The 27,395-nt window shown below is 40.4% G+C and overlaps 4 protein-coding genes across 6 annotated transcripts; 1 reads left to right on the plus strand and 3 right to left on the minus strand.

Moving 5' to 3' along the window:
- Positions 1–3,757: 3,757 nt before the first annotated feature.
- On the minus strand, positions 3,758–4,355 carry LOC127010945 (uncharacterized). Its single transcript, XM_050887051.1, has 2 exons — positions 4,055–4,355; positions 3,758–3,992 (listed from the first exon to the last, which is right to left on the minus strand). Exons 1-2 carry the CDS (start codon positions 4,268–4,270, stop codon positions 3,867–3,869), a joined length of 342 nt encoding a protein of 113 aa, XP_050743008.1. The 5' UTR covers positions 4,271–4,355; the 3' UTR covers positions 3,758–3,866.
- A 267-nt stretch (positions 4,356–4,622) lies between these two features.
- LOC127010477 (uncharacterized) lies at positions 4,623–5,584 on the plus strand. 3 transcript variants are annotated; one of them, XM_044093256.2, is made up of 3 exons: positions 4,623–4,774; positions 4,840–4,910; positions 4,964–5,584. In XM_044093256.2, the coding sequence occupies exons 2-3, from the start codon at positions 4,848–4,850 to the stop codon at positions 5,456–5,458; spliced, it is 558 nt and encodes a 185-aa protein (XP_043949191.2). In that variant the 5' UTR covers positions 4,623–4,774; positions 4,840–4,847; the 3' UTR covers positions 5,459–5,584. The 3 variants fall into 3 exon arrangements, with proteins under 3 accessions (XP_043949191.2, XP_050742963.1, XP_050742966.1); XM_050887009.1 differs by having other exon boundaries at positions 4,638–4,759; XM_050887006.1 differs by having other exon boundaries at positions 4,634–4,910.
- Positions 5,585–21,854: 16,270 nt separating this feature from the next.
- LOC108021932 (uncharacterized) lies at positions 21,855–22,748 on the minus strand. Its single transcript, XM_017090759.1, has one exon. It carries the CDS (start codon positions 22,746–22,748, stop codon positions 21,855–21,857), a length of 894 nt encoding a protein of 297 aa, XP_016946248.1.
- Positions 22,749–23,135: 387 nt separating this feature from the next.
- Positions 23,136–24,133, minus strand: LOC108021943 (Krueppel-like factor 3). Its single transcript, XM_017090771.3, has one exon. It carries the CDS (start codon positions 24,103–24,105, stop codon positions 23,197–23,199), a length of 909 nt encoding a protein of 302 aa, XP_016946260.1. The 5' UTR covers positions 24,106–24,133; the 3' UTR covers positions 23,136–23,196.
- Positions 24,134–27,395: the final 3,262 nt, after the last annotated feature.

Consider the following 27,395-nt stretch of genomic DNA (forward strand, 5'->3'; position numbering starts at 1 on the left):
AAAATAAGAGGAAAACTAATAAGCCACCGAAGCGAACCCAATGGGCCAGGCCAACGTAGCGACTCCGGCTCCCATTGACATTTTCACCTACTTTCGACCTGTCGCTTTCCCTCTGGCTGAAAAGCGAGCCGAATGCACTGTGGCAGCTTGACCAAGTCCCAGTTGCCTCGTTTACCCATTTCCCCCAATTTCCTCCATGAATTTTCCAAATCAGCTGGCCAAAAAACCCCAAAAAAATAGAGGAAAGCCAAGTCCTCCAAGACGAGTCGCCTTCGAAGGAAAATGCCAATGTTTCGGTCTCGGTTTTTGGGTCGAACAACAAATTTAATTACAGTCCTGGAAAAGTGCCCTGAAATCGGTTAAGAAATTAACGAGCGAGTAGTTAATGACTCCACTGTATCCGCTTTTTTGGGGGTTTCCTCTATTTTTGTGGTCGGAGGCGAATAAAGTTGCATTAAAATACGATTGGAAATCCGTAAATGGCGCATAAGTAGCAAATCGAACGCGTTGTTCATGCCCTGAAATGCGCCAGGGGTAGTTAAATGTGACAAGGGAATATCTTAAAGATTAAAAAATAGTATTCTTAATTAGGAAAACTAAGTTATATAAATAAGTTTTCTATCTTTTAATATTTTTGTAATGAAAAATTCAAAGAAAACTCCAAAATAATTATTAATAACAAACATAGATATTATTTGAAAAGTAAATATGGAAACGTGGTGTTGTCTAAAACTCCGTAGAAATAAATCTAAATGTGGCATTTACATTTTTTTGTAAATGAAAAAGAAGTGATTAGTTTCTTTTTTAAGGTACTTATAAATAAATTTATAACAGCAAGGATCTAGAAATATTTAAAAATCTAAATAAATTAGTTAAGGATACGCACTTCAATAGGTTTTCATAGGGTACGCGACTTATTCACTTCCTGCCACAAACACCTAAATAAAATACACGGAGGACATCTATTGGAAGGTCCCCATTGTCCTTCCTGCTAGTGTGTGTGTGTGGGGAGGGGGGGGGAGGTGGTGTCGGTCTATTAGCCGCTCCCATTCATTGAAGATTCGCTGAGCGATTGGCGACGTGTAAACGATAATCAAGTAATTTCCATTATGCCAGGACATGGACCAGCGAAATGGTCACCCAGTGGGGAAATGGGAAAATGTGGAAATGGTCTAAGTGGGGGGCTAGGGGTGTTAAGGGGGCGCTCGATAAAAGCCTCACTAAATTGCGATTGTCGCGAGTCGGTGCCAGTGTGTGTGTGTATTGGTGGCAGGAGATACAAAATACATTACGCATACGCCCCGTGGCCCAAACAAAGCAAATCCAATTGCCAATTGTTGCGATAAAGCCAGCCAAAGCAAAGTCAAAGGAAATGTCGATGCTCCCTTTTCCCCTCCCCTTGTTGCTGTTGCTGTTGCTGTTGGTGTTGCCTTTCCACTATTTATTGGCAGTGGCATTTCATTGTCCTTGTCGCTGGTGGCTTGGCTTTTAGACAACTTTCTTTGCCACCCCGCACTCGCCTTGCCCCGCTTTTTGCGCTTTTAAGGCCCACGCGATAATGGCCAATGATGCATGTGTATTGGTGTATGGGTGCGGGTGCTGGTGCTGGTGCGCCAGTCTGCGTGTGTGTGTCAGCACTTTGCGACAACAATGCCATGCCCACCGCCCTTCTGCACTCACCCACACAGCCGCACACCCACACTTCTCATATAATGGCAACGGCGACGGAAACGGAAGCAACATACTTAGACGCTGGCTGAACAGGCCGAAGAGAAAGAGAAAGCGAAAGAGAAGGGTGCCGGGTGTGCGAAGGAGAGAGAGAGAGAGGGAGTGGGAGGGTGAGGCAATTCGGAAAATCCAACTGCAATGCCAGCGTAATTGCAAATGTATGCACTAGGAAATATCGCAAGAGGAAGTTTTTCAAATTGTATATATATTTATTAACATAAAAGGCATTATTTAAAAATAGTATAAATTCCACCCAAATAGAATATGTTATACAAAAACCTTTTTAAAGAAATAATAGTTATATAGGGTTTTAAAATATTTATATAATGTATTTAACAGCTTATACGTTTTTCTTAGGAAATAACTAAATACGTTTTTAAATATTTATATATGTAATATTTTAAACAAATTATTTAGCATTTAAAATGTTTCATAAAAGAAGTTAGCTTATATATAAATAAATAATTCAATCATATTTTCTAAATCAACAAAAAAATATTTCATTTAAAAAAATAACTAAAAATAGGTGGCATGGATGAAAATGGCTTAGCCTTTACTATAAGTATTTTATATAGTATTGCAAAAAAAAAAAGCAAATTATATTAAATTTACCAAGTAAGTATAAATAAAAATGAGGTATGATAATGTAAAGAATTTATTACGCATATTTTATTAATATTAAATATATTAGAACCGCATTTAAAGGTTATAGGTAATTTTAAATAAATAAATGGAACACTTATCCCAGATAACCCAGCAAAAGTATATATTAAAAGTAAAAAACTTGCCTGTGATTTCTCTCCGTGCAGGACTGCGCTATAAAAACGCAACAAGCGCAATGAAATGAAGCGAAACGGTCAGCGCGGATTAGCGTAAGCGCAAAAAGTTCGTTGTCCTTGCGTTTTTGCGCGTGAGCGTTAACAGTTAATTGTTTTGCGTGCGTGTCGCATATGTCTGCATGTGTCCCGCAGCCACCATCTCGACCATCTCGAGCAGCCCTCCTTGGGGCCGCCAAATTGTGTCATTAGCAGTCGCATAAAAGGCCAAATGGCCCGAACAGCTCATTGGCACGTTCCAAAAACTCGAACAACTCGAAAAGCTCGCCATGAAGACGATGATCACCCATTATTCCCCGCAGCTGAAGCTTCATTTGGGCTGGCCTGGTCCACACATAAAGCAAACTTGGCCGGCTTTATGGCCGCAGAATAAAAGTTAAAAATTTATAAATCGCTGTGGCAAAATCTTGGGAGGCCGCCGGCAATCGCTGATGTGACACTTTTCCCTGCCCCTTTTTCGAGCTGTTTACATTTGCTGTAGCCGTTGTTGCAACTTAAATTTTCCGCTTTTTGATGTGCCAATTTTATGCCAAAAAAAAGGGGGGGCGGTGGAAATGCCGAAAGGGGCAGGAAAATACAAATATATATGTATGGATTTATATGTACGTATAGTGCAAAAAACTTGCGCCGAGCGGCAGCGAAACTAAATAAATAAATGTGCGCAGACACCCACGCACACTCATGCATGCAAGTTTTATTTAAGAGTGCAAAAAGTAAAGCAATAAACACGCACACACAGATACACACGCACACACACACGGGGCCAACGGGGCGTATGTGTGTTATGCATGGAAATAAAAGTTTTCCATAATTTTGTATAAGAAAAGTTTTCTTGCGTTGTGTTGCAAGTGCTTCCTGCCCACTTTTTTTCGCCAACCATCCTTTTTTTTTTGTTTTTCTTCTTTTTTTTAGGGTGGAGGAAAAACTGCTGGTGGTCTAGGCCCAAAGTGGCTACAAAACTTTTACGCTGCTTGTGAATTAATTAAAAGATGAACTGGGCAGGCCAAGAAAAGACAAAATAAAAATATATAAAACTGAGAGCGGGCCGAGTTGCGAGCCAAGGGGGAGCACAAGAAGTTTAGTCGGTGTAACACAAAGCGGCAGTGTCTTTGGGGTTAACTGCCGATGGGCTGTGCGACCTCTAACCCCGTTTCATGGCGCCTTTCACTAAGCTACCCCACAGTTAAGTCAACTTTTGCGAACTAAAAATGGTTTTTTTTTCAGAACACTGCTGGCCAAATATTAGCCAGCTAGGTTCATAGTGAATATATTCATTAATCGGCAAATACTGAACTCAAACACCTAAGACATCTGGCCTAGGCTGGCGATCTTGCGCAGACTACGCTCCAGGTGCAAGGGATGGGCCTTGGTGCAAAGGACCAGCTCCTCGAAGGTCATGGTCTCCACATCGTCCTCCTTGTCGGGGAGCTATGGAAAAAATAGAATTTAAATTCTGACCCCAGGTATTCTTAACCCCCTTTTCAGCTCACCTCCTTGGCTGGGCTGCCGCTAATGCTTAGTTTTTTCAAAGCACTCACTAAGTTGAATTTCGCTGGTAAACGCTCCCTGGTCAACACTTTGATGGTCTTGGTCAGCACCTGTGGCGATTTCTGGGTCAACTTGAGAATGTCATCGAAGGTCAATAGCTCCTCCCTCTCCATTTCCGCTTTTATGCGATTGTAGTGGTCCTTTGCCGAGCTATCCATTATGCTCGCTTTTTTATTTTAAATATCTCCAATATAATGTTGCCAGCACGGCCCAGTTACAGGTTTAGAAAGGGAGATTTCAAATAGGAGTTGACACCATTTTCCAGGCTGGCCAACGAAAGTAGGTTGGGCCTTTGTGTTATAAATGAACTTATTTCTTGCCTTTAAGATTTCAAATTTCTGTAATCATATTGAATAATAAAAATATATAAAAAACAACGACGTTATTTATTAAATTATTTAATAGGGTTTTTGAACGACTCCTAACATTTTTAAAAAGCATTTCAACTCGTTCTATCAGAAACCAATCACAGTAGCACAGAGCCTTCATTCCAAGCGAGATTTCAGTTCGTCGAGCTGAGGCCGAGATTCCCTCAGTTTGTACTAAACTTGTGTCCAGTAAACACATACTTTCGCTTAGGAAAAAAAATTTCGGTTTCCAACAATTTTTCAGCCCTTTTTCCAGGCTCTATTTCATACAAGACACAAGTAATTTGATTTAAAGTAACTAGAAAGAAGTGCAAACAATTGGTTTCAAAAATATACCTACTTAACCAACTTTTTAATAGGCACCATTATGAACTTTTTGGAAACTATAGATATGAAATCTGAAATTGAAAAGATGATGGCGATCTCCATGGTTAGTGTTCCTTTGATTACTTCCGATGCTGGTAACAAAGCCCCTTTCCACAGGACCCAGAAGCAATGAGTGCCACTCGCTCAAGGAAGGTGGCCAAGAGTGCCAAGCATGGTAGACCGAGCCACGCGGGCTCCAAGTACAAGAAGAGCCTGAAGGGGAGTTCTTTACCTAAGCCGCGGTGGATGCAGAAGAAGCGAAAATATGGATCGCAGACAGCCGCGGACGAGGTGGCCAGTTTCCCTTGCTCCCAGTGGGCCCAAACCCAAGACGCGGCGCCCCAACCCCAAGTGTCGTGGTTCCAAGGTGCCACTGCTCAAAGCTTCGTACTCCAACCACAGCCCTCGTGCTTCCAAGGCTTCCAAGGGTCCCAAGGCTTCCAAGGCTTCCAAGGCTTCCAAGGCTTCCAAGGGTTCCAAGGCTTCCAAGGCTTCCAAGGCTTCCAAGGGTTCCAAGGCTTCCAAGCCCAAGCAGCAGCTCCTGAAAGCCAAAACTCGTGGTTCCAATTGGCCCGTAACCAACCTGAGGCTCCCCGAACCCTAGACGAGTAGATCCAAGGGACCCATTGCCCACCAAGTGTTCCAAGCCCAATCCAAAGGGTCTTGGGAGTACAAAATTAAGCTTACTAATAGTATGGCAATATTATGCTTTATTAAATAACAGAATCTCCCACATAATGCCTTATAGAAACCCCTATTTTGACGCCTTGAAATCCGCTGAAAATCGGCTTACTGTAGGGGTTTTGGTTGACTTTTTCGTGGCCGACGGGCGACTGTGGCTAGGCCCAATACGGTCGAAAGGGGTCCAAGGGGCGCCTTTGGGGGGTGGTAGTATGCAAATGCGGCCCTGCAAGAGAGCAACACAAATGCAATTTGTATAATTGACTGTGACTGTGACTCCTTTTCTGCTGCCTCGGCTGCCTAGGCGCCTTTTCGATTCGGATTGTATTTGGGTTGGTATATGTTTAAACAATTTGTGTAGCCATGTTCGGTGACTCGCCCTAGCCCTCGCCCCCGCCACAGCCGCACCCGTCCTGCTTTTCCAGCTTTCCCGGCCCCATCCAACCCCCCATTGTGTGTGCATGTGTCCTGCATTTTAGTTTCGTCTGCCACGTGCGGTTTTTAGTTTCAGCCTGGTTTTTGGCCAAGTGGGATTGCCAGGCAGTGGGTGGCTGGCATTCTGGTATTTTCCTCCTTCAGTGTTGCCGGGTTTTGGAATTTGTTTGCGGTTAAATGCAATTAAAAAGAGATTTACAAGCAGCTCGCCTCACAAAAGTGTCGCAACAGTAGCTCAGCGAGCCAAAATAGAGAGAAAAGCCGTACGAAAGAGGCGGCGGCAACCCTGGCGCAGAGATGGAGAGAGAGAGACGGCTATATGGGCGTGGAAAGAGACAGAACGATTGCGGGCTTGACAAATGTTGGATAGCATTTAAATGCGAGCATTTTTGCGTACCCACTGTTGGCATTATGTGCATTATGTTTGCCTTCACTTGAAATAACTGAAAGCCTCCTCCATGCGACTGCACTTCATATGCCGCCCTCTGGTTTTCGATTTTCGGCTTATTTTGGCTTAGTTTTCTGGCCAAACGCAGATACCCATTTGATGTTTTGGGCCAAGTGAAAGTGTGTGTAAGGCCAAGGAATTTTGTGATTTTACGGTGAGTTTGCAAGTTTATTGGTTTATTATTAGTTCAAATGCAGGAGTGTTCGATTTCTTATTTATGGCTGGGGGCTTTTTGTTAATAAAACTCATTGATTTAGGTTTCAGGTGAGGGAAAACTGAAAGTTAAGTAAAGCTATTAGTTCGTTAGAAATGGGAAATCAAGGTGGGTAATATAAATCAGGTAGATCAAAGCAAAGGATTGCATTTGTAAAACGGAGAATATAAAACAGGAAAATCAAGGACTGGGGAAATCTTCAATTAATGTTCGATCTAATTGGTCATAAGTGAGCGACTCTTATTTCCATGGATATCCCTGAATGGCGGAAGGCATTGAAATGAGCCTGCAAATTGGCTCGTTTGAATTGCGCCAACACAATTCCCATTAAAATTGACTTCGAGTTATTTACATAGCAATTAATAAATGCCATTACAGCCCAGCAGGCAGCCGGGAAACTGACGCAGCAGGCGATTTTCCTGCGGGGAAAATGGGAACGCGGTCCTGTCCTTTGGGACGGGGGCTTCCAAGGACGAGGTGAAGTCCTGCGATGAAGATGAAGAAATGAGAGGAGCACGGAAAAAAGGTGCATGCAAATATTTGAGAAAAGCACAAAAGCCAAAAGGGACAACAATGCGATGTAATGAAATGAAATGACAAGCGACTCAAAGGACCATGAACGGAGACGGGGCCAAAAAGGATCAGCAGGAGATATATCGTATAAATTATAAATGCAAACAATAAAGTATTTCCTTTCTTGTCAGCCAAGAAGACGAAAATTAAAAAGTATGTTTGCATCTACAGCTGTAAGGAAAGTAATAGCAGTGGGGGAAAAACATTTCACAAAAGTTGACTAACCAATGAAAAGAAAAATGTCCCAACAAGTTGCTTATTGTGTTGGTTACAAAATAAATTCGTATCTCATATTTTGACAAAGATAACATAACAAACATCAAACCATTCTTAAATTTGTCTTAAATGATGCTGTTAAAAAGCGTTTAAAGAAACTGTTGCATACTTTTCGACACCTTTATAAAAGAAAAATAATAACTCTAGTTATCTTTAGCCCACTTTAAATATTCACTTTAATGAAGAAAGTTTATAAAACATTGGAAAATATTATATTAAATTTCTACCAGATTTTTGGTAGCCACTGTAGTTGAAGCCAAGAGCTTTGGTGCGGTGCCTTCATCTGCCAGATACAAAGATGGATTTGACTGAGAGCTGCCAATTAATGCGAATACTTCTCTGTGGGAGTCAAGAACGTGATGTGACTCCTTTTGCAGCCCGGCCACTTTGCTTGGTTTTGTATTTTTTTGTTGCAAATTTTCCAAATTACATTTGAAATTTTGCATTTCTGCTTTTCTGCATCCCATTCCATGCCGTTTCTCTCGTCTGTTGTTTGGGCTTAGAGCAAAAATATTTGTATATAAATATTTGCCATGCTTTGTTCGTATTCTTTTAACGATTTCAAGCACTCCTTCCATTCGGTTCTTGTCGCTCCTTAAATATATTTCCATGTTTGCCCTGGCTGATTGTAATGCAATTTGTATGCATTGTGCATGGACAAACAGGGGGAATCCCAGGCAAAAGTCGGGCCATCTGGCAACCCTTTCGGGACCTGCAACGAGCCACTGCAACTGAAATTGGAGCTGCAGCAGCAGCGGCAACATGCTGCCGCAACTGGTAAAAAATTATGTCAGGTCGCAAATTATTTGCACAATGGAAATTAGTTTCAGTTTTTGCCCTGCCCGCAATGCATACAAATGTCCAGGCGACATGCTCAGACAAGTCTTATGGTTCAAAGAAAATGTCCGAGGAAAAATGTGGAAAATTCCTATTTTGAACCAACAATTAAATGTCAGGTGCAAAAAAAAAGGGGTGTTGCGTGTCCTGCGAAACAATTGCAAATCAAAATATTGCACTTGCAGCCAATTGAGCGGACCAAGCATCAAAGCAGCAGCATCAGCAGCAAAACAAATCGTGCGAAAGGAAGCTGCAAAGGCAAACCCAAAGGGAAAACGGCAAAAAAAGGGGGAAAATACATAAAAAATACATGGGGTTCCAGCCTGATGCTGCGAAGCCTTGAATACCCTGCTTTAATGCAATATAAATAAATTAAAATCTAATTAAAAAAATCAACACAAGAGCTTTTAAATCTCTTCTAAAAATGTCTAAAAGTATGCAACCTTTTTTCAGAACTCTAGAAGTTACTTTTTTTTCGTGGGTGATGCCACACGAGTGTGAGTGCAACTTAAAGTGTCTAAATCCAAGCCATGAAATAGGGATAGTTAAGTTTCTAAGCTAAAAATTTTCCATTGCATACTTATCGACACCTAAAATTTAATGTCTAATTTCGTTGTGGAAAAACATTTTCAGGATTAATCAAACTTAGTGATATTTTAAACATATTCCCCGTGAGGGTATGCGAAACACGAGGAAAATATCGCCTTCCCATTACCAATACAGCTCGGAGCGAAAAACAGACTCACTTGTCCGGCAGTTGGCTTTAACAATGACATCGGACTTGGACTTGGAATCGGAATCGGAGTCGCACACATGCTCGAACTTCTACTTGGAACCGGCGAACATATGTGGGAATCGGAGCGGGTTAGCGGCCATAAGCAGATCCCGCAGCACAGGCCAGCTGAAAGTGAGCGCATTTGGCCTTTTGTTTCAGGGATTTTCCGAGTTTTCAGTTTTTCCGAGGGTGCCTTGGAGTGGGGGGGCGTTTTGATCCCGGCATTCATTTCAGGCCATTGAAGAAAACGTCAGCACAATCGCTCTGAATGGAAACCCATGTGCAATTGACTCGCATCTCATCGAAGGACCCCTTCCCCGCCATCCGCTTTTTATTTCCATCTCCTGCCAAGTGTGTCATTGCGAATGTCATACAAATTGTGGAATGCCTTCAGTGTCAGAGTCTCTGGTTTCCACTGCCAGGAGGGGGGCTCTCCGAGGGGTTCTTTGAGGGGGCTTCTGCATGCCAATGAATGGCGCAAAAGAGGGCAATGAACAATTCAGCTTGCACTTTGACACCAATATAGCAAAGCGACCGGGGAAATGACGTGGCTTAATAAACGGAAACGAAGTGGGGTTTGTATATATTTAACTTTTTAATCAAAGCTAAGAAGTACAAAGATGCAAGGCACTCAGAAAAAACATATACAACTATTTGCCTTATTATTCTAACATATTAAAATATTTTAATAATAGTAAATACTGATACCTAGGGGTTAGTCACCACAATTACATAATTAATAAAGACCGTAAGCTATGTAATTTCCCTAATGGTTGTAACAAGCAAAATAACCTCTAGTTAATCTGGTTAATGCTTCCGTTAACCCAAGGATTGAAGGTCCTGCCCCCGAGCTAAAGTCGCAACTTGCTGTTGATATTTTGCTCCTCTTTATATTTTACCCACACACAGGCACACCCAGCATGTAACTAAATAATCTTTGTGTAAAGTTTTTCTTTGTGGGAGCAGGAAAAAAAGAAAGGAAGTTGCCCGAGCTTAGGAGACCGCCAGCTGTGAAGGAGTCTGATCCCGCCGATTGCCGGAGGGAAAAGGACATCGAGCCAGTAGAATCAGTTGGCCATAAGCCACCGAGAGCTGCGTGACATGAGCTGCAGGATGAAAGGAGATGTGACTGGGCCAGTGCACCGGGGTTAACCTGAAGGACTAGCAAAAATTTCATAAAGAATGGGTCATAAATCAAACGGTAGTGGATAAGGAACATCTAAAGGCAATAAATAAAATCTTTTATATTCTTTAAATCATAAAATCATAAGTAATACTTATAAATTTCATTAATGGTGTTACATCGTTATATGTTAAATAATTTAATTTCCTCAAAACGAGTATATATTTTGTTGTCCCTGAATTTTGTTATGAGCCATTTGGTTTCCCTCAGTGTTGTCGCAACCCAAAGTCCTCGATTAGTTACATTTATTGGAAGCTGGCCAATTTATTTCTATCCAGTCGTAGATCTGTTTCTTCGGCAAATGCCCCACCGTTACGGATCAAAGTTTGGTAATCGCTTTATATGGTCACACAAGCGTCGCTTAGAGCGAAAAACTTAAGCTCTGGCCACACTGGACGCCGCAAACTTTTCTTTCCGAAAGAAAAGAAAAGGTCGGAGGCGAGTTCGAGAAACGTGGCCAAAAATGGTTTGGAAAACAGGCCACAAGCTGCGCAAGTGGTGCAAGTTTGCTGTGCCCCTCGGAGCCACATTCGCATTCGATTTTTTCTTCCAGTACTTTTGGTTAAGAAGTTTACGCTGCTGCTTTGCAAATTGTTTTCATTTTTATTTTTTTTTTCCAGTATTTTCATTCTTTTTTTTAGTGAGAGCAAGTAGTGCAGGCATGATAAAAGTAAAACTTTATGCAATAATGGGCCGGTGGCTATGTGGTTCAAGGCTGGACCAGAGCCTGGCCAAATAGATGGGCCCGTGGTGCACGTTATTGCCAACATATGTTGCTCGATATTATAAAACTACAGGCCAATGGTGGGTGGCGGGTGAGTGGAATGCGGGGGGAACCCCCGGCAAGTTGCATGCAACTTTGTGTTGCCACAAATCATGTTCCTCTTTTGGAGGCCAGCCCGTACCTAATTTATGTGCTCTTTGCAGCCCAACCTCTCCAAAATTACTATTTATTTGTTTACTCGTTTTTATTTTAGAATATTCAACGCCACGCACATGCATACAAGCGCTGCGGTTGGTCACTGTATGCGAAGTTGGAGTAATTTGTTGGACTAATTACATCAAATATGTTTACGGTGCAAATTAATTAATTCAAATTGGCTGCAGCTCAGCTGGCAGCCCGCGGCGGGTTTGACAGTTCGATAATTTGATAATTTGATGCCGGGACCTGTCGGCATATCAAATATCGGTCTATATGGGTCTACACATAGACGCGTGTATATTGCTCTTTTTTGGGCATGTCCATCACATGTTGCGCCTGCCAAATATTGTCCTGTCATCGAGGGCTTCTTATTGTCATCTCCCTGCCCGGGAAAGCTCTTCCCAGACCTTTCACCGCCTTTTCCCGCCGACTTTCCTCCCTGTTTTCCCACTGCCAATGCCAATTGTTCGGGTCCTATGCGAGCTGTCACGCCCCCAGATTCTCGTTTCGGAATCGCTGTTTGTTTCTTTTACAACTTCTAATAACAGAAAAGTGCTGCTGATTTGGTTCATCACTTCAGTGATATTTCCGCCATTTCTGCACTTACAGAGAAAGAAAAGGTCAGTTCTTTTGAATTTGTGAATTTAAGAAAATCTATGAGCTGAGAACATAGATTAAAACAAATAAAGTTGCAATTTTTATATAGGTTTTGTTGATTGGGTTCATTTTATTAAGTTATTGCCTGAAACTGGTTAGGTTTATCGCCAGTTTTTTGGGTTATTTCGTCGACATGTCCACCCTCCTCCCTTCTTTCTGCCCTTCACCAGATGTCTGTCGTTTGCGTTTCATTTTATTTTATTAAATGAAATGCCGTCAAAACAGAGACAGCCGAGTGCTCTTGTCTCCTTCTTTTGCCAGCTTTCGGTATGTGTGACAAGTGTAAATCAGCGAGGGTGGATTGCTCACTTCTGAGAACAAATATTGTCATGTATTAGCCACTGTCGCTATGATCGATACTATCGAATGTCATACAAAATGGTCGAAAAATTCCAAAATCACAAGGAAACCAAAACCATATGTGTTTGAAAATCGTTTTATGCTTTAGGAAAAAATCTATTTAAACCATAAGGCCACTTAAGTAAAACAAAGTTAAGTGCTAAACGTTTATATATAAAACTGCTTAATTTAAGAACGAATACCAAAAATCTCTTGTAAAATTAAAATATTTTTATTAACGATAATATTAAAATAATCGATAATATCGATAGTGCTATCGATACTTTTACTAATCCCTCATCGACCAAAAACCAGTACCTTTCGAACCACCCATGAGCACTCGGTAATACAATAAAAATAAGCACTAAGAATATAAAAAAAGAAATGCGGAGTGCCAGAAGTGCGGCTGCGGAAGCGCAACTCTCGATGCCATAAAAAACAAATCTTGCCATAAAAATGCTCAACATAATTTAACAAAATAGCAATATCTCCCCTTCGCAGGGGCGGTGTGTTTACTTTCCGGCCGGGGGAGTCCCATAAAAAGTGTACAATAAACGCAAACTAAGTGGCCCACCAGCGGTTGGGGGCGTGGCTCCTTAGGCCCGGGCTTAATAAATGCAAATGTGTCCAAGTATGAACAATTATAGAAAGGAAATTTGCATTAAAAATTTATGTACTCTCTCTTTTTTGTCTCTCGCCGCGGAGATAAAGCGTCGCAAGTGCGACATAAATTTGAGCCATTCCCCCACTAACTTTCCTGCACTTAAAAAAATTTATGAAATTAAATTTAAATGCATTTTAATAATTCACCAACAATAAGTATGGTAGTATTTTTATTGGTAAGAACCACAAATTATATTTTGTTTGTCTTTGTAATCTATTTACATATATGGCTTAAAAAAAAATAAAATAAATTAATAATAATAGTAAATGTAATAATGTTTTGTAATGTTAATGGTAAATGTTTTTTTTTGATACTTAAGAAATATTTTCAATAGATTTTTCCCCAGTGTGTATCCTCACCTCCCCCCTCTGCAGCTTTATAATGGCCACTCTCTGCGGTCGTTGGCGGCCTTAGAAGCCCCAAGGAAACATTCATTCGCACAGATGTCTTTAGTTGTTGTCCATGTCCTTGTTGTTGTTGACAGTTTTGAGTACGTTGTTTGGTTGTTGGTTTCCACGGAAAAAAAACACAGCAAATACTAAAATATATTACCAATATATTTATGTTTATTTTAAAACATATCATTATAATCGTAAAACTTTCGATAAATGACGTCCTTTTTGCAAAGAAAAGATATAAAAATTACTTTACAAAGTAATACACTTTTTTCCTGTGTATTTCCTTGGCTGCTGTTGCTGTTTTGTGGCTGTGCATGGAGGCCTAACTAGCAGGAGGAAGTCATTAAGCTGTTTAGCTCGCAGTGGCAGCTTCTTTAATATTCTTTCTTACTTCCGTCGCATGTGACATGAATGCCGGCGCCCATTTTTTGGTTTTGCCCAGCAATTTGCCTGCGAATTTCGGCCAGGCTCGGGCATTTTGACTTGGCCAATTAGCCGGGGCGATTTCTAGACGAAGCCTGTTGGGCTACCCAACGTTGGCCATATCAATAACCCTTGTAAATTGCCGTAATTCATGACTCAGATTTTCGGAGGTTCTTTTTGTCTGGGCCAGTTAACAGCTCATAAGTCATTTCTTTATGACCCTCAACCCAATTGGAGCAATTTCCCTTTCTTTTGGATCCCACTTAACAGCTCATAAAGCCGAGGGCCTTCACACTTAATAAATATTGTAATTGTCAAATAAAATGCATAAAAATGTAAGCAAGAAATCAAGAGCTGAAAGGTTTATCGCCCTAACTAGGGACTTCATATATATACTCTTAAATAGTTGAGTAAAATCCCAATAAAAATAGTTTAAAGAAGAGAACTAAAAAATATTAAAAAAAAACATTTTTTTGTGCATTTGTAGAGTTAAATTTTTAATTTTCTTTGTAAGAGTCAAACATTTATTTTTAAGGATATACATTGATATCCATATGAACCATGTAGTCATGAATCTTGATGATTATACATTAAAACTCCAATAAATATATAAAGCGTCTCAAAGCCAATAAAATGGAAGTGTATGTTCCTTGGGCAACGAAATCCTTTTTCGGCTGCAACATTCTCAAAGTCAAAGTGCGGATGCCCTTGGATATGGAAAAAGTCAAGAAGGGCCAAGTATGGCCCAAGGAAGAAACAAATATTTGTTGATTTGTTTGTAACCAGGGCAGACAAAAGGGGCCAGGGAAAAAGTTTTTATTACCCGACCGCCCACCAAAAATTCAGAACCCCATCTTATCAATCGCCAGGAAAAGGGGCGGAGAACAGGAAATATTTTGTGGGAAAAGAATTTCATATTTTTTTTCCGTATTCGCTTCCTTTCCTTTTTTTTTTTTGATTATTGCTCGATATTTGTCAGTCAGTGAAACTTTGGAGCGTTATTTAGCCATAAGAAATCAAACTTTCTTAATTAACTTTCTTGAGCGGCGTCGACGGCAGATAGCGAGGGGTGGCTGGAGAGGGGGGTTGGGCGCAAAAAGAGGGTGGATAAAAGTAAGAAAATTAAAAAAAAATTGGAAACTCCAAAGGGGGAAAAGCAAGTTGTCTGGATTTTTTGGTAAAACATGTATGTTGTTAAGCCACAAAGGAAAACTGTCACGTGTGTGTTCACCTCTCGCTCCCACATGCCTCTGCCCTCTCCCTCGCACACCTATACCCCCTCCCTCTCTCGCACTCATTGTGTACTCTTTTCTTTTCCTCAATGTGGAGTTGTATCAAAAGTTTTATTGATTTTCAAGTTTGAATGATAACTTTACAAGAGTTTTTTCGCTTTTTCAGAGTCTGTGTACAAAATTGTTAAATTGCTTGTTATTGACAAATACAAGTGCAGATCGGCGTGCGCGAAAGAGACGGCAGCATGGCCATTGGAAAGAGATGGCGACTGTTGAGTAGAAAGAGAAGGAGCACGATAGAGCTCCCTGTATATGTCCCAAATGATTCTCGTGCTGTGCCGGCTGGCAAAGTTATCAATTCCAATTATGTAACCAAAAATAATTTGAAAACTTTGCAGCACTTTTGCAAAAGACCAACACACACACAGGGGCACACACACACACACACTTGATGACTTCATAAGTTCATACTTGTTACCTGCGACTTGTCAAGTATTTGACTTTATCTCTGGACCCGAGCTCCAGATTCCGTTCAGTAGAGTTCAGTTCGATTGAGTTGAGTCGAGAGTTTTTGGTTTTTCGGGCTCAACCCCCTTTTTTTGTCCCCGCTGAACATGATTTAAGTTTTGGCCAAGTTCTAGCTGCGATTTGGGCTGATTTGAGTTCGAGGAGGCGACCCCCTTTTTTGAATCGATTAGTTGGCCTTTTTCCCAAGTTAAGATAGATAGATAGATAGATAGATAGATAGATAGATAGATAGATAGATAGATAGATAGATAGATAGATAGATAGATAGATAGATAGATAGATAGATAGATAGATAGATAGATAGATAGATAGATAGATAGATAGATAGATAGATAGATAGATAGATAGATAGATAGATAGATAGATAGATAGATAGATAGATAGATAGATAGATAGATAGATAGATAGATAGATAGATAGATAGATAGATAGATAGATAGATAGATAGATAGATAGATAGATAGATAGATAGATAGATAGATAGATAGATAGATAGATAGATAGATAGATAGATAGATAGATAGATAGATAGATAGATAGATAGATAGATAGATAGATAGATAGATAGATAGATAGATAGATAGATAGATAGATAGATAGATAGATAGATAGATAGATAGATAGATAGATAGATAGATAGATAGATAGATAGATAGATAGATAGATAGATAGATAGATAGATAGATAGATAGATAGATAGATAGATAGATAGATAGATAGATAGATAGATAGATAGATAGATAGATAGATAGATAGATAGATAGATAGATAGATAGATAGATAGATAGATAGATAGATAGATAGATAGATAGATAGATAGATAGATAGATAGATAGATAGATAGATAGATAGATAGATAGATAGATAGATAGATAGATAGATAGATAGATAGATAGATAGATAGATAGATAGATAGATAGATAGATAGATAGATAGATAGATAGATAGATAGATAGATAGATAGATAGATAGATAGATAGATAGATAGATAGATAGATAGATAGATAGATAGATAGATAGATAGATAGATAGATAGATAGATAGATAGATAGATAGATAGATAGATAGATAGATAGATAGATAGATAGATAGATAGATAGATAGATAGATAGATAGATAGATAGATAGATAGATAGATAGATAGATAGATAGATAGATAGATAGATAGATAGATAGATAGATAGATAGATAGATAGATAGATAGATAGATAGATAGATAGATAGATAGATAGATAGATAGATAGATAGATAGATAGATAGATAGATAGATAGATAGATAGATAGATAGATAGATAGATAGATAGATAGATAGATAGATAGATAGATAGATAGATAGATAGATAGATAGATAGATAGATAGATAGATAGATAGATAGATAGATAGATAGATAGATAGATAGATAGATAGATAGATAGATAGATAGATAGATAGATAGATAGATAGATAGATAGATAGATAGATAGATAGATAGATAGATAGATAGATAGATAGATAGATAGATAGATAGATAGATAGATAGATAGATAGATAGATAGATAGATAGATAGATAGATAGATAGATAGATAGATAGATAGATAGATAGATAGATAGATAGATAGATAGATAGATAGATAGATAGATAGATAGATAGATAGATAGATAGATAGATAGATAGATAGATAGATAGATAGATAGATAGATAGATAGATAGATAGATAGATAGATAGATAGATAGATAGATAGATAGATAGATAGATAGATAGATAGATAGATAGATAGATAGATAGATAGATAGATAGATAGATAGATAGATAGATAGATAGATAGATAGATAGATAGATAGATAGATAGATAGATAGATAGATAGATAGATAGATAGATAGATAGATAGATAGATAGATAGATAGATAGATAGATAGATAGATAGATAGATAGATAGATAGATAGATAGATAGATAGATAGATAGATAGATAGATAGATAGATAGATAGATAGATAGATAGATAGATAGATAGATAGATAGATAGATAGATAGATAGATAGATAGATAGATAGATAGATAGATAGATAGATAGATAGATAGATAGATAGATAGATAGATAGATAGATAGATAGATAGATAGATAGATAGATAGATAGATAGATAGATAGATAGATAGATAGATAGATAGATAGATAGATAGATAGATAGATAGATAGATAGATAGATAGATAGATAGATAGATAGATAGATAGATAGATAGATAGATAGATAGATAGATAGATAGATAGATAGATAGATAGATAGATAGATAGATAGATAGATAGATAGATAGATAGATAGATAGATAGATAGATAGATAGATAGATAGATAGATAGATAGATAGATAGATAGATAGATAGATAGATAGATAGATAGATAGATAGATAGATAGATAGATAGATAGATAGATAGATAGATAGATAGATAGATAGATAGATAGATAGATAGATAGATAGATAGATAGATAGATAGATAGATAGATAGATAGATAGATAGATAGATAGATAGATAGATAGATAGATAGATAGATAGATAGATAGATAGATAGATAGATAGATAGATAGATAGATAGATAGATAGATAGATAGATAGATAGATAGATAGATAGATAGATAGATAGATAGATAGATAGATAGATAGATAGATAGATAGATAGATAGATAGATAGATAGATAGATAGATAGATAGATAGATAGATAGATAGATAGATAGATAGATAGATAGATAGATAGATAGATAGATAGATAGATAGATAGATAGATAGATAGATAGATAGATAGATAGATAGATAGATAGATAGATAGATAGATAGATAGATAGATAGATAGATAGATAGATAGATAGATAGATAGATAGATAGATAGATAGATAGATAGATAGATAGATAGATAGATAGATAGATAGATAGATAGATAGATAGATAGATAGATAGATAGATAGATAGATAGATAGATAGATAGATAGATAGATAGATAGATAGATAGATAGATAGATAGATAAATTACTTCACATATTTCGCGAGATTCGTCCAAAGCGAAAGTGAAGGCCCATGTTTGATTAAAATCATTTTTGATTCATTCTTCGGCATTGCATTCTCCAGCTCCTTTGGCATTTTTCCCCTTTTGCGCTTTCAACTACGTGGAAATACCTGGCCGAAGAACTTGAGTCGAATTCCTTTACGCTTAAAGCGCCTGGCAACTTTTCCGCAAGTTTTCCGCATTTTCATGGCAGTCAATTTGCTAAATCAAGAATGCGACAGCCGCACAAAGGCAAAGGGGCGGCAAAATAAATATGCCAGCCTTCAGCTTTTCCGCACCGCCTGGGAAATGGACGCCAAAAGGAGCCGGCACGGAACCCGATGCGCCCTGAATTTCCCCCAACTGTCCGCTTTCTTTTTCCCCCACTTTTTTATGTATTTCACTTATTGATGAGTGGAAATGCTGTTGACATTATTTGTGTGGTCGCCGCCAGTTGGTCGCCCAATGCAATGCAAATTTGTTGACACAAACTCAAGCTGGGTCCACAAGCCTGCACTTTCAGGGGATATATTATATCCCCCTCTCATAACATACATATATATATGTATATGTAAGTATTTTTATGTATTTAGTGTGTGTGGAAGCTCATCGCCGATCCCCTGGCCAATCGTTTGCCCCTGAGAATCAGAGTCTCGGTTCTCGTAAAAATGATTCATGATATCGCATTATTTCCGTATCATTTGTAATTTCCAGTTTCCTGCTTATTTTCACCAGCCACACACACACACAGAGAGGCCAGAAAGAGAGGGCTGCAGGGGGAGGCAGAGCGAGAGGGAGGACAGAACTGTTGCAATTACTATCTATCTGGTATTTTATAACTTTTGTGCTCTTCCTGCTGTCTACCTCCGACTTTTCCCTCCCCTGCCCCAACTTCTCCATCATCTTCCGCTGATTACGGCAGCCAAGTCACAGACACACAGATAGAAAAAGGCGCACACAGATACGGGCGGACACACAGATACTTTCATGGGCGAGTTCAGAAAGGGGATTTGGGGATTGCTCGGACTTAAGGTTTATTTTTTAGGATTTATTAAAGACAACAATACAATATTTTATTTTATTTAAATGCATTTTTAAAGGATCTTAAGATGAATTGCATACGACAAGGTACTGTATTATATATATTATGTATTTTTGGAGAGCTTGTAGCCCCTTGAACCCCCCAACCACGCCATGTTCCGCATTTAGACACAAAGTCAGAGAGCCACAGTCAGAGGCGTTGGTGTCGCGTCATCAAGGTCCTGATTTCTCGCCCTCCATCTCGCCATCGCTCCCCGGCCATTGTCCTCATCCGTATCCTTTGTTCTGGATCCCAGCATCCACAGTCTCAAATACAGATACTCAACACTTTTTCTTGTAGTTTTTGATGAACATTTAATTGAATTTTCTTACCGCACCGCGCTTTGTCTTTCACCCACACCATTGACGCGTTCTGCTAACCGATAGATACATATACGTATGGGATATACGGTCGTATCTGCACCTTCATTACAACGGATATATCCCACAGGGCGCACAAGAAGTTATGCATTCACTGCTCTCTTCCTTTCACTGGATATGTGTGTATGGCATCTAATTAAAATTGCAATCGGAATTTTCCAGCTCGAGCTGCGACAAAAAGCAAATTTATCCTTAAGCCAGCGGCAAGCTTCTTGCTGAGATATAGATACTGGATACTGAAGACAACTTATCGGATGTCCATGACACAAAAAGTGGCTGGGTTCCTTTTTTTGCGGCGATGCATTCGGAGCAGTTTATCAAAGGTTTTCAGGTGTGGGATTACGTTCGCTTCCGGCGAGGGGGAGCTCACTTTTTTTGCAGTGTATGAAAGCGGTGAAGGTATTAAGAAATTGAGTAAATTTTAAAATATATAGTTTGCTTGGGAGAAATTGTAAAAGGAGAAGATTAACACAGATATCTTGATATCTTCTTCAGTGCGTTTCATATGGGGAATTACCAAATAATATTTCCCCTATAAATATATATAAAATTGGGCTACTGTCCTGGGATCGATATGTGTTTAATGTCCCACTTGCAGCCACCTATCTCCTCAATTTTTCATCAACCTCTTCGGTGAGCCCCGACTCTCGGGCTAATTGAACCAGCTCCACAGTGGCTGCATCTATGCAAATAACCCCAGTTGCCCTCTTGTCGTCTCAATGGAGGTCCTGCCACCAGGACTTCTCCCTTCTGGGGACTGGGGACTGCCAATGGGGCTGGGACATCAACACCAACAGAAACAAAAACAAGAAGAAAAACAAAACCAACGTCTCTTACGACGGCAATATCAACCAGTAAATAGATAAAAACAACATGACTTAATGAGTGGTATTTATTTTTATGCTAATTACTTTCGAATAAGCAGGAGGTCCTGTGCAGCGCAGTGCAGTCCCGTTTGCCTTAATGAGTGGGGCAATAATTGTTGTTGTTGAATCCTGCAGCGCGCCACTCCTTGAGGCGATGTTCCTCGGCAATGTTTGCATAAAGTAAATGCCATTATACAGCCAAGTTGCGCTGTAAATTCACTTCAACTGTACGAAAGCACTCGCCCTGAAAGCCGTAAAGTATGCGATATGACAGCGCATAAGGGATGCCCGGTCGTTATGCCAGCCAAAGAAGTTCAGGTCTAAGTCAGAGTAGTAAGTAAAAAATTAAAAATTTCCAGGTTTGAATGCCAATAGATAGGAAATTAAGCAACGAGCTCGGCGAGGTATGACATTCCTCGATCTGACGTTTAGTTTTGATATAACAGATTATATTCAGATTTTTGGCAAAAAATACGAGATTCACATTTTAGTCAAAAACACGATTTTTCTTTGCCGTTTTTAGCCTAGTTTGGTCAAATCAAGGCGTACAGCTAAAAGACCGACTGTTTTCAGCTGCTTGCTTGATCTTCTAACAATCCTCATTATTTTTAGAAAAATGAATTTTTTTCCCATTTTTGCAATTTTTGTAGGGGGTGCATCATGATTTTTTGCGGAAATGGTGAAAAATTAAAAAATTTCGGGCTTGAATGCCAATGGATAGGAAATTAAGCAACGAGCTCGGCGAGGTATGACATTCCTCGATCTGACGTTTAGTTTTGATATAACAGCCAAAAAACAGAATATTTATGGCAAAAAATGGGATTCAGATTTTTGGCAAAAAATACGAGATTCACATTTTAGTCAAAAACACGATTTTTCTTTGCCGTTTTTTAGCCGTAGTTTGGTCAAATCAAGGCGTACAGCTAAAAGACCGACTGTTTTTATCATCACTTTTAAAATAATCTATTTACTTTCTCTTTTTTGAAATTTTTGTAGGTCGTGCACCATGAAATACCTTACCTTGTACACTTCGTTGTCTTTAGTTTATATCCTCTCGTTTTTATACAAATTTATTTTAGAAGCACCCTGTTGGCTTTTGGCAGCGCTCGCTCAGGATCAGTTCCAGTTGGACATGATGTTGTGTGCCGCAAAGCTTGTCTATTTCTCGTTGGCTCAGCGTCATGCTGTTCCGGTCCTTGGGCAGCTCCTTGCCGCAGATCTCCGGATAGACCCTGCCCGTGTTGGCCACCCGACGCAGGGCACTGCGACCCTCCGATAAGATGCGGTCGAAGGCGGTCATGGTGACGTGGAGAGGTAGGGTGCAGGGGACTCCTTGGGTCCAAATAGTGTACATTGCCAAATCTCGAATGTCCTCTCCTTCTTCAGCTGGTTCTTGATCTTCTGGGCTGAAAGAGGGCGGGAACTGCGAGCTCTCCACATTTTCGGGATGATTATTAATTTCAGATTCTTCTTTCTTGACCCAATCCTGGCTTCCAGGATCGCTCAATTCGTGGTGCTCCCATTTGGGAGGTACATCCAGATCCGGCTTCGTGTTCCTGTCCAGCAAGAACCACTCGAGGAAGGAGCTCTTCCTCACCAGAATCATGACGGGCAGAAAATCCCCGAGCGCATCCAGTCCAGAAATCGGTGGCAGACGGTTGCTGCAGCAGATTCCTCGAATGGCGGGTAATTGTCCCACACTTCCACGCTGGCCGCCAAAAAGTAGAACGCCCAAGCAAATGGTTTTCCTCGAAGGCAGCTGCGAGGGATCGAAGGTCAGGAGGCAGCGCTCTGCCTCGAAGGCCAGGTGCAAGTACGTGTCACCAGGTGTGTGCAAGCGGTGATGCGCCTTCAGGTGGAACAGTAAGTCCATGGGGGCCACCATATCCATACAGTTCTCCAGGGGACATCGTATGGGCAGGTGACTTATGTCCTCCAGCTCATGAATTTTGAAAGGGTTGAAGGCCATTTTGTTAAGCTGAGGTATATTGTTTATCAGCTACTCAATTTATTAAACTTTACTCACATCCTGCTGTGGGAAAATTATAAAAATGCAAATTGAACGTATTTCATCATATTAACAAACTCGATTACTGTTTTGTAATGAATTGATTAAATCAGTCGTTCAAACGAGCACTTTAATGTATTTATCATTGGTTTATGATTTTCATAATTTAATCACAGGCTTGTGAAAAACAGCAGTGCTTATTAAGCCATTGTACTTACATGGCAAGTAAATTGATTAACTAATGAGGGGGGAAATATGAATTTTTATCACCAATAAAAAGCATAAGTAATTAGATTTCAGATTTTATAATTAACTAAGAAATAAAATAAACAAAAAAAGAGGCTTGCCTTAGGACTATTTGTGAATTTTTGGACAACCCAAAAAAAGTGGGTTTTGGGGAATGACACTTTCAGAGCTGGTTTTTCCGCTTCCGACCCGGTCGCACGGCATAGAGGTCGTCGGAGATGAGTCTACCGGCCCTGGAGGCGGCCTGGAGTCGCCTCTCGTGCACCTTGCGGTGCTTGGTGAGGTGGTCCGACCTGGCGAAGCACTTGGAGCAGTAGTCGCACTTGTAGGGCTTCACGCCGGAGTGGGAGCGCTTGTGGCGGGCCAGCTCGTCGGATCGAGAGAAGCGCCAGACGCACTCTGGCCAGCTGCAGACGTAGGGCTTCTCGCCCAGATGCCTTCGCAGGTGGGCCTTGAGGTGGGCGGGCTTGGCGTAGATCTTCTCGCAGCTGCCGAAGGTGCACAGGTAGCCCCGTTCGCCGGCGGCGTTCTCGCTCATCTGGAGGGCAGGTGCTGAGGGTGGGACAGGTGCTTCCGCAGGACTCGCGGGACTACAGCTGCCTCCAGGTGAAGTCTCAGGCGGTGGCCCCGCCAGCCGGAGGTTGCTATTGCTCTCCTCCAGGAAGTCCGCGCAGTTATCCGTGCAGAGAGGAGTCCGCTCCGGCAGAAAGTCCACCAGCTCTGGGATCTCCACGAAGTTATCCAACAGACGCTGTTCCCAGTCGCTAAGATCCGGCGGACACACGGTCAGCTCATTGAAGTCTATGAACAGGGAGGGATCCTCTGTGTAGGGCAGATCCACCTGAATGTTGCCATTGTTGTTGCTGTCCAGCGTGATGATGCCGTAGTAATCCGACTCCTCGCCATCCAGGTGATGGCCAGAGCCGCCGGCAAAGCCGCTATCCATGGCATAGGGGCACCCGAAGTCTACGACACTGGCCGCATTATTGAGCAGGGCATCGCCGCCGGCCAGTGGCTCCTCGTCCAAGTCGCTGTAAAGCTGCTGGAATCCGCCCGTCGCAAAGAAGTCCATGAGCGCAAATGAGCGGACTCCGGGCGAGTGTCCAAATATTTATAATATCTACGGGCCGGAGTGTCCGGAGTGACAGACGTCAGAAGTATTGATGAGAACCATCGTATCTGTGCAGTAATCGCAGGGGTTGCGACTATCGAGTGCCCTGTTTTCCGCTTAAGGATATTATCATACAAGTAATTGAAATTGGCTTTAAAAATATATTTTTTAATATTAAATAATTATTAACATCTTAAATAAAAGATAATTTAATTTAATATAAGAATATATATTTATAATTTAGATAAATCGAATTTTTAAGAGAACTGTATACTGTTTGATTAATTTATTTAAATTATCAAGAGTTGTTAATTTATTTCAAAAACGAAAAATTATACTTCAATTATCAAAATTTTTGATTGATTAATTTATTCCATTTATTAGAAGTAAATGTAAAATGTTTTTTTATGCATAAAAAATTTACAAATGTGTAAAAAATATAAAAGGAAGGTGTAAAATACTTTGAATGTTGAAAGCGAAGGAAAGGTTACCGTTAAACATTTTATTTTTTCTATTTCTATTTTATATTTTAACCAATAAAACATATGTTTTATCCCAAAACAGCACGCCCTCAGTGAAACACTGGGTACCAAGAGATGCACTCACTGCGATCGTGGCTCGATCGCTTCCAGTGATTCGTGGCCAGGATCCCTTGGGGAATAATTAGCCGGCGAGGAACGTATCTAACCCGCTGCCGGCTTCATTAGTCCCGCCGAGATAAAGATACATCCAGCCATGGAGCGACTGCGCCAGATGTTGCCATTGATCGGCGACACATGCCGGGTCCGGGAAATGGTCAGGGGTACTGGCGTGGTATCGGCTCGCTCTGGGATCGGTGACAAGTGCCGGGTGCCGGGTGCCGAGTGCCAAGCCGTGTCAGGCCGAGATCGGCAGGCCACATAATCCGCAGCCGACGGCACCTGATCGTACGATCTCTCTCTCCGGCCAGCCATCTCACTCTTTTGTTTCTTGTTTTGGTCGCCGGACAATCAACACAAATTTGTTGTTAATTAATGGATTGTTACTGGCGAACTAGAAATGCCCGGGGGATGGATATTCCCCGTCGATCAGTAAATCCGAGCACAACAAGTGCGTGTGGCGTATGTGTGTCAAGTGAGCCGCAGATATGTGTGGCTCTAAATTCACGGAAAGTTATCTATCTGTGAATTGGGTGTGCATTTCGGCTCGGCAGCGGTCCATTTGCAGCATGTGGGGCCCTCGGAGATGGCGATAGCAGTTTCGGGGAATTTTTCAGATGACGCTTTAGGCAAATCACAGATAGTGATTTTCTGGAATTTTCTAGATGACGTTCTGGCCATTTAGTTGCCAGATTTCAAGGAATATAAACCCCTTTCTTCACATTTAGTTTGAGTTTTACATGGTCGGGTTTTCACATTAGTTATAAGGCATAAAGCTTGCTGATTCTAGAGGTTCTTGTGCCGTTTAGTAATTCACCTTGAGAACTTATTGACTGTCAAAGATGCTTTTAGAACATAGATTATTAGGCCCCATAAAATATGGATTAAACTAAAATGTAACTCTAAGATACTTTAAAAAATATAGTGATAAATAATATTAGGTAACACTCAAATAACTATATCTTTAAAACTATCCACACATCTATTTACTTAATATTCACCACATTTTCCCCTGGCATCTCCATTTCTGAAGCTGCCTTAAAAACTTAAAATGGTGCCATGAAATATAGATTTAACTGCAAGATACTTTAAAAAATATACTCACAAAGAAGTACCCCAGTAACTTATAACTATGCCTACACTGCAATAAAGTTGTTTCATCTGTTTCCCTTATAGTCACCGCATTTCCCCCTGGCAACTCCATTTTCCCGCCTGTCTGTGCCAGTTTCACTCTCAGTTTCCCCAACTCCTGCTCCTTGTCTATGCCACTTTGGCTGGCAGCCCTTTGGAAATTAACATAAATTTAACGTGCGGCTGGCGTTTAAGTTTACTTTCGCCTAATGAAATAATCAGCAGCTGCAAATCCTTATGGGCTGTAAGGCCCCTCCCCGGCCGTCGTTTCGCCAGTTTTTGGCGGCCCACGCGTTTTACGCTAATTGATATTGCAGAAATCAAAGGCTGCGCGCGGGCATTATGGGGGATTTGAGGGATATCAACTGGTCGGAGGTCTGGAGTCTGGGATTGCGGATAGCGGATCCTTGACTTCGAAGCGGGCCATTTGTAATTACTGCAGACTCTGATTCCTCCATCATATATGTACTAAAGGTGGCCTCTTTTGTGTGGCGGAAGTGAAATGGTGAGGATAACATAAATTAGTATGCCGCCTGCAGGCATCTCCGGTATTTTGCCATAGCTTCAAGTCCACTTACTTACAGATCCATAGGCAAAATAAACATGCACTGGAAGATATAGGTCTACGATTGTGATTTTACTCACGACTTTTGGTTTTTATTATCAGAATTTTGGTAAAATATGGACAATTTTAATAAATCCTATTTAGAATTGTATTATATTAATATAGGGAAATTAAAATACATACTAAAATCCACCTTCTAAAATATTTTAGGATCCTTTAGCCGCCATTTGGCTACGGCGTTTCCGCCAGTGTATTGGAATGTGCAACCACATTTATCTATGCATCTGACTGCAAATACATTTCTCTCTTCAACCGTGCGAGTGTGTGGCACCGCAAGTGTCATAACGGAAATTATGCATACAATTTTACTGCAAATTGCGCTCGGCAAAATGTTGTCACCTCAGTGCAGTCGAACCCCCAAAAATCCAGCTCCATCTCCGGCTGCTCCTCCTTCTCCTCCAGCCTCAACTGCAACTCACTTAAGCTGGACATTCCGGAGCCGGTTGCAAAGTATTTACTGGGCAAATCCGAGGACTTAAAGCCAAAAACCGGACGATATTATTGTCCTCGTCGTCCTGGCAGCACTCAAATGAACTAAGCGGTTGTCAGGACGTACATATATATATAAGTATCTATGTATCTATGCATCTGTGTATCCCAGTATCCCTGTATCTGTGTATCTGAAAGTTGGGCTGGGGTTACGGAATCGCCTCGGTTGCCTAGTTAGTCCGACTTGCCCTTATCAATCGCAGCTGAGCTGCTTGTTTTCATTGGATTAGACAAGTTTGTTTTGCCTCCGAGTTCGGCGAAGAAAGAAGAACGATGTTGTGCGGCTTACTGTTGTGGCAAATTAAATCGGTATTTGTATCTGCATCTGTATCTGCAGCCCGTCGCTCGTCTCCTGTGATTATGGGCAT

The sequence above is a fragment of the Drosophila biarmipes genome, chromosome X (genome assembly GCF_025231255.1).
Source record: "Drosophila biarmipes strain raj3 chromosome X, RU_DBia_V1.1, whole genome shotgun sequence".
NCBI lineage: Eukaryota > Metazoa > Arthropoda > Insecta > Diptera > Drosophilidae > Drosophila > Drosophila biarmipes.